A 15,757-nucleotide genomic window follows, 5' to 3' on the forward strand; every position below is an offset into this window, starting at 1 on the left:
ATAATAAACATAAGCTTCCCAATTATTATAGTACAAAACAATGGATATATGAAGCGAAGCACTGTATTTTTTGTTTCTGAATTTTTTTCTTAACTAATGTCGATAGTTTTTGATTATTTTTACAAACCAACTCATTTCCAATTTTCCAAATATAGAAAGTCCCCCCCCCCCATAACGGACATCTAAAAAAATGCTAGGACAGATTCTGTTTATTTTTAATACAGAATTAATACACTGAACTTCACTGAGCTTCGACATATTTAACGGCTTGCGAGATACTCATTTTTTTTCCCGCAAAAATTCGGATCCTCACTACCTCTTTAGGATGTGTATTATAATGAAAGCAATATAACATCCCAATTTGGATTAAGGCCTAACTATATACCAAAAGTCATTTCATTTGACTTTGCAATTTGGCCTTTATGATCAGGCGCACACAGTTACATTCAATTTTTTATATAATAATGTGTATATTACAGTGATTCAAAAATTTATTTTTCCAGTAGTTAGCTTCTTTGAAAACTGACAGGCCTCGAAAGCTGAGTAGTAGTATAAGTCCTATTGCTATTATTACAATTATAAATATCAAATCCAAAAGTGCCTGAAGTTCTTTTTTCACTTAGATATACCCTACTCACCTCAGGTAAGTAGACAGAAACAAATGGAAAAGGAAAGGAAATGAAGGTCTTGAAAGTAAAACAAAGACAAATTTACCAGTCTTGAGAAGATACTGTCTACAATGCAGTAAGCAGAGTGAGTCGGTAGGTCAGACTGAGTCGGTGGGTCGCAGTGGGTCATGGTGGGTGGTGGGTTGCAGTGGGTCACGATGGGTAGTGGGTCGCGGTGGGTGGTAGGTCACAGTGGGTCACGGTGGATGGTGGGTCGCAGTGGGTGGTGGGTCACATGCGGTTGACCCACTGACCCACCCAGAAAACTTGACCCACTCCATCTCTGTCGCACACTATACCACACATCTTTTAGGTGAGTACTGTTAGTTTTATGCAAAGATGGAAGACTATAAACAAATGCAACTCAGTGAAATTAAAACAGAGACGGACCACCGAGACAGATTTGCAATCTAAAGATGTGGGGGGACATGTTTATACGGAGACGGACAGTGTCAGAGGAATAAGTCTACATCTGTTCTACGAAACACAATACAAAGGGGATATTATTATTATTATTATTATTATTATATTTAAACCCGACCAACGAATATTTATGGCTACGCCTATGCCTTCAAACATAAGTGGAAAACATTCTTGTGTATCTAATTTCATCCTATAGGGATGGTATGGAGACTTGTAGGCGGACCCTGAGGGAAGGGTCGCTCGCCACCTCCAATGGCCCAAGCACCAGTGCTGCCAAATTTCAAGTCTGTACATAAGAAAACTAAAGTAACCCTATGTAGCAGTGTTACAACTCACCGCTATCCCATCCCTCGGGAAGCCGTCCTGGATCCGTCCCTGATCGAGACTTACACTATCGTCTCGAGTCGAAAATATGTCATGTGGAAAGAAAAGATATGAAAAATGTTATCTTACAGTCTTTCGCGTCGATTTCCTTATAACTTGGGGGAGGCCCGTCCTAGTGTGCTAATTGACGAGGGGATGAAAGGGATTTCTCCTCTGAGAAATCTTTATCCCCCTGCAAGAGAAAAGTTTCATCCCAGACAAAGATAACTTCCCTTCTCTTACGTGTGTGATGGCTGGGTGCGTTAATGAGTGAAATTCATCCGCCCTGGGAAAAATATTCAATTCGCACACTGACCCGTCCAGTTATCCAATTTTTATATTACGTAGTGAAGATTTTTTTGTGTGAAATAGTGGTGTTTATTTTTCGAAATAAAGTACTGAGGAATCTATTTACATAGTCGTCAACAGGCCCGCAGCTACGGCGGCTTGATCCCTTCCTAATTTTTTTAGCCCCTCAAACCACAATGCATCCGTATGATATTGATACAAAGAGACCTAGAATTGTTATGATTGCCCACCTAGCATATTTATGCTCCCCAAACTTCAGTGGCTGGTTGTGGGTCTGGTCAACAAGGTTTTCACAGATATTACGAAATTTGTATAATGCAAAATAAATTTACTACTAAATCATGCTCAATTTTAAAATAAGCCAACATCATTTAGTTACAAGAACATAAAATGTTGCGTGACCCGTTACCCAGCTTTATCAAACTTAGTTCTCTTCTGTTCGAACTCGCAGTGAAAGTTTGGGCAAAATATTTCACACGAATTTGATCGAGGGCGTACTTATGCACATAATACAATCCCACAGCGTTCAGGCGCCTTGCGAAATAATTCATTTATTAGGGAAAAAAATCTAAAATTAGGAAATGCTAGTGTGAACATTACATGGATCTATTTTTTTTTTTCCTTTTGCACTTCCAGGAAAAGGGAGATGCAGACATTACACATGAGTGTACGGTAATTTTTAAATTTTGTATTGTCACCGGACATATGTGTATGAAAAATTAAAAAAAAAAAAGTTCTAGATCTAGATAGTATAGAAGTGGCCATGTGGACAGGCAACAAAGAACGAAAGTGATTTTTTAAAAAGCAGGGCTCAGGAATTTTGTCCACATGCCATTTCACTTCATCATATTTCCCTCAAAAATTATTCATGTAAGTATCTTTCAATTATTTCTGAAGAGAGGGTTTTGACCTCGCTTTCAAAGGGTAATTTTGTCCTAGATTGATTCCAACAATATTTTTTCTATAACCTTTCCCAAAGATCACAAACTGACATCTGTACTATGTTATTTTGCGGAAATGGAAAGCTGACAAGTGACAACTACCCTTCCAGGAATTCACAGAATGAAAAGAAGGAAAAAAGGAGAGGGAAAGAGATGAGAAAAGGTTTTATGAACAGGTCTTCTCGGGCTAGCAGCCAGGTAAATACTGTTACATCTTGCGACGTTTCGTGAAAAATGGTACAGAATGTACTGGTTAGTAGATCAAGTTCGTAAAAAATATTTCCCCCTATCTCTATTCACAGAAACTTCCACCCCTTTTCTTTAAAATCACTTGCCTGCGTCTGCTCTCCTCGAAGCCTAGACTCAATCTGCATACAATGACGTCAATACCACTGTTCTAGGACTCTTTATTCAGCATAGTTTTCCTTTGTATTTGTTTCATTGTTGTTAGAGCGATTAAATTTGTTAAAACACTAAGAAATTATAGATAATTAACTATGTGTTTTAAGTTTTAAGACAACACGTTAATATTAAGGATTGACCTATTCCTTGGTTTGCGTAGTGCTTGTAAAATTCCTTCAACAAGATTTAAAGTGGCGTTTCTAAAAAACTAGGGTTGTAGGCGTAAAAATAAGACATCTAAGTCCACGACAGCAAGAAAAATCTAGTTTTATTTATAACAGGTATCGTTCAAAATTACGCATAAACTTAATTTTCATTTTATATTCTCCAAAATTGTGGGAGTTGCATATTTAATTAGGTGAAATTTACTCGTATTTTAGACGATACCAATCATAAATATAACTCAGTTTCTTTTCCAGTCGTGGACTTATGTCTCTTATATTTATGACTACACTAGCAACGCCATTTCAGGCACGTTGCCAAGGGGTGGTGGTATTGACCCCCTTCGAAACCAAAAAGTGGAAAAATTAAGGAAGCATAAAACAAAAAGAAACGAGAAAAAGAAGAATTAGCGTTAAAAATAAAAAAAAGCTACAGCAAGCGTTTGGTTACTCTTTCTTATGAACAGCTGTGTGTGGAAGAAACGGGGACTGTAAGTTAAAAATGGATATTGTTGTAACGGGGTTATTTCATGTCACGCGCCCCCTCTCTCCCTATTACGAAATACTGGCTACGTGCCTGGCCACTTTAAATATTGTTTCTGGATGAAATTCACAAGCATTGTACAAAACAATGAAAAGGTCCATCACCGTTTAAATGCGAATACGTTCAATATTTCAAATAACAGGTATGGAGCATAGTTCAAGGCTTTGAGCGACCTCTAATTTTTTTTTACTGCGATGAAATTTTTCATTCAGTATATTTAGACCACATGGATCAAAATTGGCAACTATGCGTTTAGATCAGAGATCTTTTTTTCTTTTTTCCATTCTATGCTGGACCACCCTAATATATATATATATATATATATATATATATATATATAAAGATTATTAATGGCATAACCTGATGGAAATAGCAACAATAACCTTCTTCCAGCGTGTAACGTGATTAGTTAGTTCTATTTTGTGTTTGTTTTTAAATACTTTATTTTTTTTAATTATCCAAATATATTTAGTGAAAAAATATCGGCATAATATGGTAAGTTAAAAAGAAAAAAATTAAGATAAATAATTCTCTGAAACAAATACTAATGAATCTAAGAACATTAGAAATCTCTGAAGCGGAGATAAACAAGCAAGACTATTTTCTTTCATATTGGAAGTTACAACTTAATTGTTCTCTTAACTCTCTAACGGTAAAAATGTTAAAAATATCATTAAAAAAAATTCTAATTACTGTCAATAATTTTAATTACAACCTACAAATAGAGAACAGTATACACTGCAAATGCATTTTTATTGCGAAATAAGTTACATCCCATAAAAATCTGAAAGCTTGAACATCAACAAAAATACTTCAAAAACTATTTTTCTCAATTGTGGCGTTGAGAAATAAATGTTGCCCCACTCCCTCCTAAACTGGCGGGAGTTCTAAGATAACTGCAATATCGATTATTTGACTAATTATCTAGAATTTGAGCCTCTAACTAGGCTTGGATACCTCTTTGAAGACTTTCTCTTACAGCGGAAAAAGGCGAGTTTGAAAATTACAAATCCTTCCTCCCTCTCCCCTTTTGGGGCATTCGAAGGGATCAAATGTATACCAGATGTTAGCTAGTTTCTTCATAAAAAATAATTTAATCATCCTGATATCATAACTAGATGGATAGTTATATCGTTCGAAATGTATGCTTTAAATATGGAATATTTGCGCGCCGTATCTCGACGGTTTTTGACTAAGATCAAGTTATAGAATCTTGTACAAAGTTTCATGCTGGTATCCAAATATGAACTATCGAAGGACTAACAGAATGCACTATTATAGCACTGTGATGCTATGTTTAGAAATATGTCGATTGTTGTTTTTAAGGGAAGTAGCATTAAAAGTATCTTACATCGTTAAGATTCAACAATCGTTACATTGGTACACGAAGCATAATTACAATTATCCAAACTATGAAAACTTAAAAAGTACAGTAGTGAAGAATATATTTTATTCGCGAGCAACTCGAAGTACGTAAGCAAAAGCTAATTTTCTATCAAACAATATACACCTAAGGAAACAACCAATTAACGTGGTAATTACCGAAATAAATTTTACCAATACAATTTTCATTAAAAAGAATCAAATTTTAATGAGAGTACAAGTATTTAAAATTACTGGGTATGAACACAATTAAATTTTAGCATTTTCTTTATTGCACGAATTCCCAACTACATCAATAAAGTTACCAACTAATAAATGCACTGTCACCTTGTACTATATTTAAATTACAAACTATATGCAAAGCCAGGGCGCATATTCATGCAAACCAAAATTAGATATTGTTTTCACATTACTATATATTTATATTTTATTTATATTCATATCAGATCTACATACGGAGAATTGATTACGAAACGACCTGTTAATTTCTCCTTCAAATGAGTGGAAGAGGCAGCAATTTAACTGCATTGAAATTCCAAATTTTCAACCGACTGTAGTATAGAAGCAGTAATTTTAAAAATTGTGTACACTACATTTGGTATACGGTAAATTCTGTATTCCTTTTAAAAACTATTATGCTCACCAAATATAACGTATTGTAAGGGAAAACGTAGTAAAGTATCATGACATTTTTTCAGTAACAGTGTACTTGGGAAAACTGGAGGAGGAGCCATCTGTTTTACCCAATTCTATCATAAATCACAACATTCTCTTAGTCCAAAATTTACATTTTGAAACAAAAATATTAGATATAATGTACAGTCACCAATAAAAATTAGTATATACAAATATAAAATGAGTTCTTTTCTCAATAATTTTCGAATTAATTGACCACTTGCAATATAGTTTTCAGTATTGTACAGAGAATTACATTTTCTCTTCGTCAAAGAAAACTTATTTAAAGTTCTTTGACGTAAAAACCTCATATACTTAGAAATCTACATTTTTTTCCATTGTATACAAAATGCTACAAAACTTTAAAAGTATAACAGTGTAAGACAAAATTTGTGCACGACTGAACTTTAGTTAAAGAAGTATTACTATCAACATTTTGGTAAATACTGTTAGTCATCTTTGTTCCAGGAAGAGTTATTCATTTTACACACACACACTATTACAATGAACATTTGTGAAAGCTTTCTGGTTCAACAAGATGAGGTAACATTACTCAAGTAGCCAAATTAGAGTGATTCAATTGAAAAGACATACTCACAACAGTAGCGTCATTTCAGGTTTCACCGGGGAGGCAGGGCAAAATGGTCTACCGACAAAAGTTTCAAGTTTTTTTTATTAGTATACGTTTAAAAAAACTATGCAATTCTCAAACCAATTAGCTCCCTGCCCTCCCCAAGTGACTCACTCCTGACTCAGAAAATTTCTTTTATTCATTTTTGGGAAGATTTATATTCTTTTCCAGAACGGAATTATATCAAAAGCGTTTCGTCTTTGGCTACCAGAAATTTCTTTATTGCAAGCTAAAGTAAGAAAAATATTCCATTTAATAGTGTGACTAAAAAAGAAGAAAAAGTCTTGAAGCCAAGCTGTAATTTGATATGTATACTCCAATTAAATACACAAGCACGTGACACAGATGGCTAACTTTACATGTTTTTACTGAGGTATGTCAGGTCAAGTTCTTTTTAAAACTATTTTCAAACTTCTGCAAATATACTCTGACTTATTACAGTATAATACAAATTATTGATAAAGTAATCGGTGTTTCTTCAGTTTTATTTTCACACACAACTCTAGTTTCCTCTCAGACATCATACTAAACAAAACCAATTTATCAAAAATACTTCGAAAACATTAAGCCATTCTAAGTAGTAGAACTTCGTTGAAAACAAAGGTTGTCATTAATTCTTTGTATTATAGTATTTTGAAAACTATAAAATGTATCAGCTCAGACATTAAGCGTATCATTAATAGAGGCGTATACTGTTCTATTAGATTGTTTAAACAATATATATATATATATATATATATATATATATATATATATATAGAGAGAGAGAGAGAGAGAGAGAGAGACTATTTTGTACTGTTCCAACAAAATGATGGTGAAGTAAATACATGTTAATCTGCAACATTTACTCCACAATACGTTAGTTTATATTATACTGAAAATGAATTTAGATATTCCATTTAATACAACTTTTGTTTGACTTTAGAATAAAACTTAGAAAAGTGTGTTTAGTATAATACTATGTTATAAATTTCAACAATCGTATCAACAAACAAGTTTTCCAACCTATATTTTCTTTCTACTTTGAATTTAATTTCCTATTATTGTTGTTATTGTTGTGATGTTCACTGTAATCATGTTCGCTTTTCGTTAAGATGATTGGAGACGATACTTCGTTTTCAATTTCAAAAATACTAAGAAAATACGTAGTACCCAACCAAAACTCAGTTATCCTATGATCCTACCCAACGAACTGCAAAAAGGAACCTGAATGTCAGTATGAGACTTAATTCTGGCACTTTCCTTTCTCTTGTGAAGTTCCTCTGCTGGAAGACAATATTTCGGATACAAGCCCGAATAAGTGATTCGCACTCCGATTTTAATATTAGATCTCGTCCTTCATAATCTTGTCGGTAAGAACAAAACAGACTTATGAGATGCCGGGTAGCACCAAATTTCCCGTCGAAATACAATACATGTAGATAATGGCATGCTATGGAATGGTCTGTCCAGCTAAGTTTTCCTACTCTCTGTTTCCTCTTATTCTAAACGGTAACAAACAAAATATATTGTATTCATCCATCATTCTAACTTCCAAATGGTAAATGCATCCCTTACAATCTTAAAGGAGAAGCAAATTCAAAATTTCTTCATGGAACTATGGTTAAGGCATGAAATACATTTAGCGCAAGCTGCTTTCCATCAACAGATAAATGTCGGTGTTTCACCACAGCACACACCGACTCAAGATTCAGGCAAGCCACTTCCAGACTTTAAAAGCAGAATACATACATTGACAGAGTTCGATTAGCGCCAAAAGGGAGCCATGACATGTCACTACTATTAAGTGTCTCATCTTATTTATCTTTGTCTTAGCTTGATATGATTGTACTATAGTAAAAATATTTGTAGTGGTGAAGAGACGCAATGGTGTAGTCGGTAAGGCATCTACTTATCTACCGGAAGGAACTCGATCCCTGGAGGCAAGATTTATTTCCCATTCTACCCTCAATCCAAAGCTGCTCAGAGGGTTCACTCAACATTTGTAAACTATCTAGAAATACTTTGGTGTACAGACGGCCGGAACGTGATGCTGAATACGTCGTCATGTTTTAGTTTTACATCCCACGTATATGGCGGCCAGGTTAAAGAAGATGGTGATGATTATAAATGAATGGAATGGTGGAATGAATAAAGTGAGAGGAAACGGGAGAACCCCGAGAAAACCCATCCACATCGTGTTTGTCCACCACAAAGTCCACTTGGCGCTAGATGCCACCTTCTGTATGTCGAAATCAAAGTATAGAACCTGATCTCTATATCACCTGTGGCCTGTCCTAAATGGAGAAGCTCCCCTTTTTATCTAATCTTTATTTTCTAACAGTGAACTATTTTATGTAAGAATTTGCAGTGTTGGTAGGTAAAATGAAATTCTATGTAGTAACACAAAGCTTTATTCAGAATCGTTTAGAAGGAAATCAGAACAGAGAGCAGTGTTTCCTCCAGGGGCTCTGAGATTACATGTCATTCTTGTACAGGACACGTCACTTAGAAGTGTCCCAATGCAGCTCCCTAGCAGTTAGTATTTGGCCCCACTTCTCGCCCGAACAAAATTTTATGGAAGAATACCTGGCAGAGTGTGACCATGATCTATTAGCAAAATAATATGAATTTAAACCAAAAGGACCTTTATATAACTTATCCTTAAGCTTTCTATTATTACTGTGATTATTATTAGTACTGACTGATGCGTTGCACTAGTTATCCAATTGTCTGTCAAGTATAATATGAAAAGTGTCGACTGAATTTGAGGCATACATTAGAAATACAAATTAAACAAATATACGGAAGATGATATATTTCCGCACTTCAAAACAAAGTATAAAACTTTATTTCCTCCATTAATCTTTTCGAAGAGTTTATTTCACATTAATGAAAATATTCTTTGTGTATTACGCAACTTTGATACGAATATTATAGTATAGTAATATAGACTATTACCCGACATTAACTTTTTCACTGGTATTATAATATTTTTCAATATTCAATAACAATTTTACATTATGCACAACCTTAAAAACAAGCAGAACATCACTGTAAAGAGGTCGTTCCTTAGGGGAAAAATATATGCGCACCTGACTAAACCCCACACCAGATTCTCATCAAAAACAATAGAACTAAGATCCAGACGACTTCCTGTTTCATTAATATGCTTCAACTACCTGAGGACAATTTGGTATGTCACACATTTGACTGCTGTAGCACTTGGAGGAATACGTACGAGCTTCAAGTCGGTCAAAGAGCAACGGCTTCTTACAATATGTACATTCCTGAAATATACAGAAATAGATTTAATGTAACACCATTCAAATGTAAGGATTAACAGAACTTAAAGCTTCTATACTGCTTGTAAGACAATCCTTTCCTTATAATAACTATTTCTGCAATATATCCTACATATCGTTTTGTACTGAAGTATTCAATGTTGTGTGAGGTGCCCTAATATACGTTTACGAAACATGAAGTATTCTTGGATAAAAACTGAAGTACCCGGGTTCGATTTCCGGCGGGAACTCATTGGTTTAGATTCCACGTTCATCTGTAGGTCCACGTCTTATATAGCCTCGCTGCTGAACGGGACGTTAAACTCAAAAACTCAAGTAGCCCGTCGCAGAAATGCACATCAGTGTCATGAGCTGCAGAAAGCGTGCAACAACGAGGAACTACCGTATCAACGATAGCACGATAGGTCCAGCTATTTTGTCCTGGCCGGCAGAAGTCAGCAGATTGGGCCCATAGCGATTGTCCGTCCCTTATGGAGAAGCACGTGGAGTTGATGTAAGTTATCATTGAAATTAATGTTATTGTACTGTTAGGAAAATACCCGCTAAGTTGGGCTTAATCTTCCAACTGTGGCGCATCCTGAAGGGGAAACTGTAATGAGAAAATCGCACCACGCTGGTTTTCCATCACTTTACGAAATGGCACAAATGGCCCGGCATGCAGTAGGTTGTCTCCATCTGCACATATACCGCATCGAAGAGGATAAATTCCTGTGAAGTACTGCGAATGATAAGACCTGGGCGGGAGTATGCAATCCCGAATAAAAGCGTCTATTCAATGAATGGCGCCACCAAGGATCGCCGCAACAAAAACGCACGAACCCAGCACGATGATGATGATAGCAACGCACAACATAGAGAGTATCACTATTATATTGTCAATTCAGCACAGTACCAATGTTTCCTCGAGCATCACTTGCATTCGGTTATGCATTACAAATGTCTCTAATTCCTGACAGACCTATCGCTTTGCATCAAGAGGCTCGATGTCACCAGCAGGAACAGTGACCCAATTGTCGGCCACGTTATAATCGGAGGTCTTGAAACATTTATCATACTCGCCACACCTGACCCCGTCTAATTTGCTGTGTCTATGGTTAAAAGAGCCCCTCGAGACACCAGGTTTCCAGATATTCCGCCCGTGTTACGGACTCTTAGCGAGATCAAAACCCTTAGCGACCTTGCCAACGGCATATGATGGCTATTGCAGATTTGGAAAAAATGCAGGGCAGCGCAGGAGATTATATTGAAGGTCTGTACTGTGATTATGAATGTACGTTCTGTACTGCTATGCTAACATACCTGTAACAAATATATACATGCTATATAGAAATAACTCACAAATTCTTTAATTTTTTTTTAAAATTAAAAGTAACAAAGTCATCAGTTGGAAGAATGGAATACAATAAAAAAAATCAGAATGGAATACAATGAAGTTCAGAACACCGTTTTACATTCTGAAAGTAGAGGGGTTGTTGGCAGGAAGGGTCACGAAAGAATGTACATGCATATGTAGCATTGAGTTAATGGTAGACAGTCGGTGGTTGCTAAGAAAAGCAAGATGTAATGAAGATAGAATATATGTCGTAAGGACGAAGAATAAAAATATTATTATATAATTGTATGAATTCGTAAGATTCAAATGATACTATTATTAAGAAGATTTAAAAGCACAGGTACGATTAATGGAAGAATCCAGAATCCTGATTTATGTAAGAGTGAACGCATGAGTTTTGATTACTGTTGCAGTACAATTTCAGATTGTTTAAGATGATTATTATTTTAAAGTACCAACACCAGCTAAATACTCTTCTAGTAAGTAACATTATTTCATTTTATAACATAACAGGGGTCATTCACTGAACTATGACTTACAAATAAATATACAGTAGCAAAGACAGATCTATTTCTTCCAAAATGCTACTATTCTTGTATGTAGATACATATGACTGTATCGAAAACTCTGTCTCACACAAGTCGTTACTGTAAGTTTTCACATCGATGTTTTCAGTTACTACCACGATCAGAGGGACCTTGAATGTTCTGTGCCATGACTAAAAACATGAAGCTGCTATTTTGTATAACTTATCGAAAATGTTTCGCCAGTTTACAACAAATCACACTTGATATTTTTAGTGAAACTTACACGATTTTCGTTGTAAGTTACTGACGCGGGCGTAAGTGACCTTTTATCATTCGATTCAATTGGCATTCGTGTGTCTGTCAGTCCCTCTCTTCCACGATAACTCCTGTAAAATTTACCTAATTTTAATGTAACTTAGTAGTATGTACACTCATGTCCAAAATTATTGTCGCATGTCTGTAAATATGTTGTTGTGGGAATATAATTTGATAACGAATTCGCCCGGTATTTTTTATAATGTTAGTATGTGTATAATCAGCAAAGACATGTATGTGGCAAGTTTCGTGTCAAAAGAGCACTAAATAAGAACAATAAAACGAAAATAAAACTTTCTTGTCCATTTAGCAACATTTTGTTTTACTCATTCTAATTTTCGTATTTATAATTCTTTTCCTCTAAAATTTATCACAAATACACATTTCCCGATTATACACATAGTATCAGTATTAAAAGTACCCTGCAACATCATTATCAAATTATATTCTTAGAAGAAGACAGTTATAGATATGCAACAATCATTTTGGACATGATCATTAGACATACCTTCAGAGCTGCAGCTAGATTTCGACGCCCGGGGCGAAGTAGAATTCGGCGCTCCTACATTCACCTAAACAAGCTTTTCCTTCCCTTTTTATATACATATAAGTGAAGGAGATTTTGTTATGCTACGCTGAATTTTTATCAAGTTGTTTGACAGACCACTGGAACAGCCAACAGCTATGTATTCTTTTAGAATAAGAGCTGCTTTCAAGAGGCTTATTTTGGACTTTTTGTTAAACTTGACAAAACTACCTTTGGTTGATATACAGATCCACTTGAAGAACGGTAATGGATATTTATAATGTTTCACATTATCGATAAGAAATTAAATTTCAATACAGTAGAAACTGTGTGTTTTTAAAATGTTCGAAATGGGTGACAGCATTAATTTCCACGCCGAAAACATATTTCAGACTCTGACCGTTTCTGCTTGAAATGGTCCTGGCTACACTATCACATCGTAGTTAGCAAATCATATATAATCATTTTCTTTAAGTAATAAGTAAACACTTGTTGTGACTTATTGAAACGTTTGGGTTGCGAGAGGAGCGAGCAAAAAAGTTTTTAATAAATCTACTTCTTTGCAAACCGACAATAATATTGATTTAATAGGGTGCCACTACTTTTACGGGGCGCCGCACATAAGGCCGAAAAACGAAATTACGGCGCCAAAAATAAAATTTAAAAAAATATTGTGATGAAACTATTCAGAAGTGCCTTCAAAACAGTCCCTATATATCAGTCCATGGTGTACCGTAAGAATTTGTTTTGTTAACGCAACACAGTAGCCAGCGTATGCGCGCAAAGTTGGAGTTTACTTCGAACGGCCAAGAGCAGTTAGTTGTACCTGAGTTGCTGACGGAGAAACAGCTCATGCTAAATTTCCCCAAAGTGACAGTAACAAGGTTTCAATACGAATATTGAAGAGTTAGATATATAGTGTACATCAGAAATGACTGTGAATCTAACAAGTGAGTCTAGTGTAAATATAGTACAGGTGGTATGAAGGACTAGTTCGGTGTCGAAACAAGGAAGAAATATTTACTATACATAGAGTTATAATAAAAGTTCCAAAGAGTACCGCGACTATTCTTGGACACTTCGACAATATATCTTATATCGGACATAGAACAGGAAAAACACGCGTCCCCCCTTTTCCCCCTTTCCTGATTGGAGCGTATTGTTTACACGCAGCTGTGGCAACGTACTGTGAAGAACATGAAAACTAAGAGAAGAGAAAACTCTTAATAGTGTTATTTAAAGAGCATTTTTACAATAGGTCTTCATTAAAATGTAATGAACAATTACTACAGTATACATTAAACAAGTGTGGTGTCAGTGAACTTGCTGAACAACGTGGAAATAAACTGAAAACTGTAGTGAAAGTATTTGTGTCAAAGCTTTTGGCAAAATGGTGGGCATGTAATTACATGTACGAGGGGGGAATAAGCATATGGAGTGACTTGATCAAGACGTAACACTTCCGGTGTTAAAACCATCACAGCGTCCCTCAGCAACATCACGGCTTTCGAAGCAAATGGGAAGAGGAAGACCAAGAAAAGTGTTCGAAGAGAGTTCGCAACGAAGTAAGAAAAGATATGTGAAGGAAATTGTAAAGAATACCAGTTCCGAAAAGCTGTGCTTGGATGCAGAATCAAGTTTGGTGAAATCTGGCAAGAGTACTGCAGCCGAAGTTGTGAAATTAGGGATCCAGTCTTCGCCTAAGAGACTGAAAAAAATGTGAAAGCGATCCATGACACATAATACGTCCGTACAGCCCTGACGAAGCTTTAGGCCTTCTAGTGGATCTTAGCTTGACAAAGTAAGATTATAAAAGGATGAGACTTGGAGCAAAAGAAAGAGCAGCAGATATTTATCCCTCATATCATGTGCTAGCAGAGACGAAGAAGAAGTGTTATTCTGCAAATATTACGATAACTGAAAACGAGGCTGTGGTGCCACTGAAAGATCTGCTCAACCATACTACACAGCGTTTAGTACACGTACAGAGTGATGTAATACTGCACAACATTTCGGAGGACTGTGATACTATCGACATTTATTATAAATGGGGCCTAGATGGTAGCGGTGGCCACAGCATGTATAAACAAACTTTTGTGAATAATTCCCAATATACTTTTATATTCCAACATACTTTTATGTACCATTGTGCCATTGCACGTGTGTGAATCTAATTGTAAGAACAATATTTTGGAAGAACATGCCTCCACCATCGACAAGGTAGTGCCGACCAGCTGCCTTTAAGATAAAAAGAAAACGGTTCACAATGTGAAATCAGAGTATGAAGAAGTACAAACACAAATATTGCAATTGCAGCCAACAATAATCGTTCTCGGCAATAAGACAATAAAATTTAATCATATTTCCCATATAGGCATACAGGCGTAGTCATCTCACGAGGATTTCTGAGCAGGATATCCAATAAAATCAACTTTTTTATTTTTGGCACCGTAACTCGATACTTTGGCCCTATGTGCGCCGAGTCGTTTACTCTTTTCCATCACTTTTATTTCTTCTTGCTCGTTCGGCGCCCTCTTGCTATCAGCGCCCGAGGCAACGGCCCCGCTCCCTCTCCTTCGTAGCTACGGCTCTGTGTACCTTTCTTCCACTTGGAGAAATAAGCCTATTGTTAGGGTTGTAATCGACCAAGAATAAGGGGGTAAAATCCTCTCCTGGTATAAGTTTGCACATATAGGCACTGTTAAATTGATAGCTTGGCAAAGGTTTGTACCACGAAAATTTAATCTTTTGAAGATATGACGTTTGATATGTGAGTTTATTTAGGGAAAGGAAACAAAATAGTATCCGGACAAGTTAGAGAGATTTTGAACTAATCATTAACTAATTACCTTTTTAGTTTTTACTTTCTAAATTTCTATATTAAGTGATTCTTTACAATGTGTAGTTAAAATGTTATACAGTAGCGCTATTGACATTTATTACGAGCAATTAAGATAATTTAATCTATTGGTTTTAACAGGCAAGGTTATGTCTGTACAGTCTTAGTTGCTCGCATGCTGTAACAATTTTGTCTATCATTCTAATTTATAACAAACTCAGTGATAAAGAGGACTTGGTAAGTTGCTGGTTCAATACAAAATTATAACCTATAATGGCTTATTACGATGGAAGTTCGATCGATGGGAGCAGGAAGTACTGTACCATCCACCCTACTCCCCGGACTCTCCCTACTTAAGCTCTTGTGACTTTGACTTGATCCTTAAAGATAAAGGAACCTCTTCGTGGCATTCCTTTCAAAACTCAAGAGAATT

At 35.8% G+C, this 15,757-nt stretch overlaps 1 protein-coding gene across 2 annotated transcripts in view; it reads right to left on the bottom strand.

The window, feature by feature from the left end:
• Positions 1-5,443: 5,443 nt before the first annotated feature.
• LOC145688527 (5-aminolevulinate synthase, erythroid-specific, mitochondrial-like) overlaps positions 5,444-15,757 on the bottom strand; it is a 63,084-nt gene continuing 52,770 nt past the window's right edge. For both annotated transcript variants that reach the window (XM_081762897.1, XM_081762896.1), the window contains one exon: positions 5,444-9,769. In XM_081762897.1, coding sequence (XP_081619023.1) covers positions 9,644-9,769 — 126 coding nt within the window. In that variant the 3' untranslated portion in view covers positions 5,444-9,643. The remainder of the gene's footprint in view (positions 9,770-15,757) is intronic.

This window comes from Thermobia domestica, chromosome 6, assembly GCF_964235325.1.
Source record: "Thermobia domestica chromosome 6, izTheDome1.hap1.1, whole genome shotgun sequence".
In the NCBI taxonomy this organism is placed as follows: domain Eukaryota; kingdom Metazoa; phylum Arthropoda; class Insecta; order Zygentoma; family Lepismatidae; genus Thermobia; species Thermobia domestica.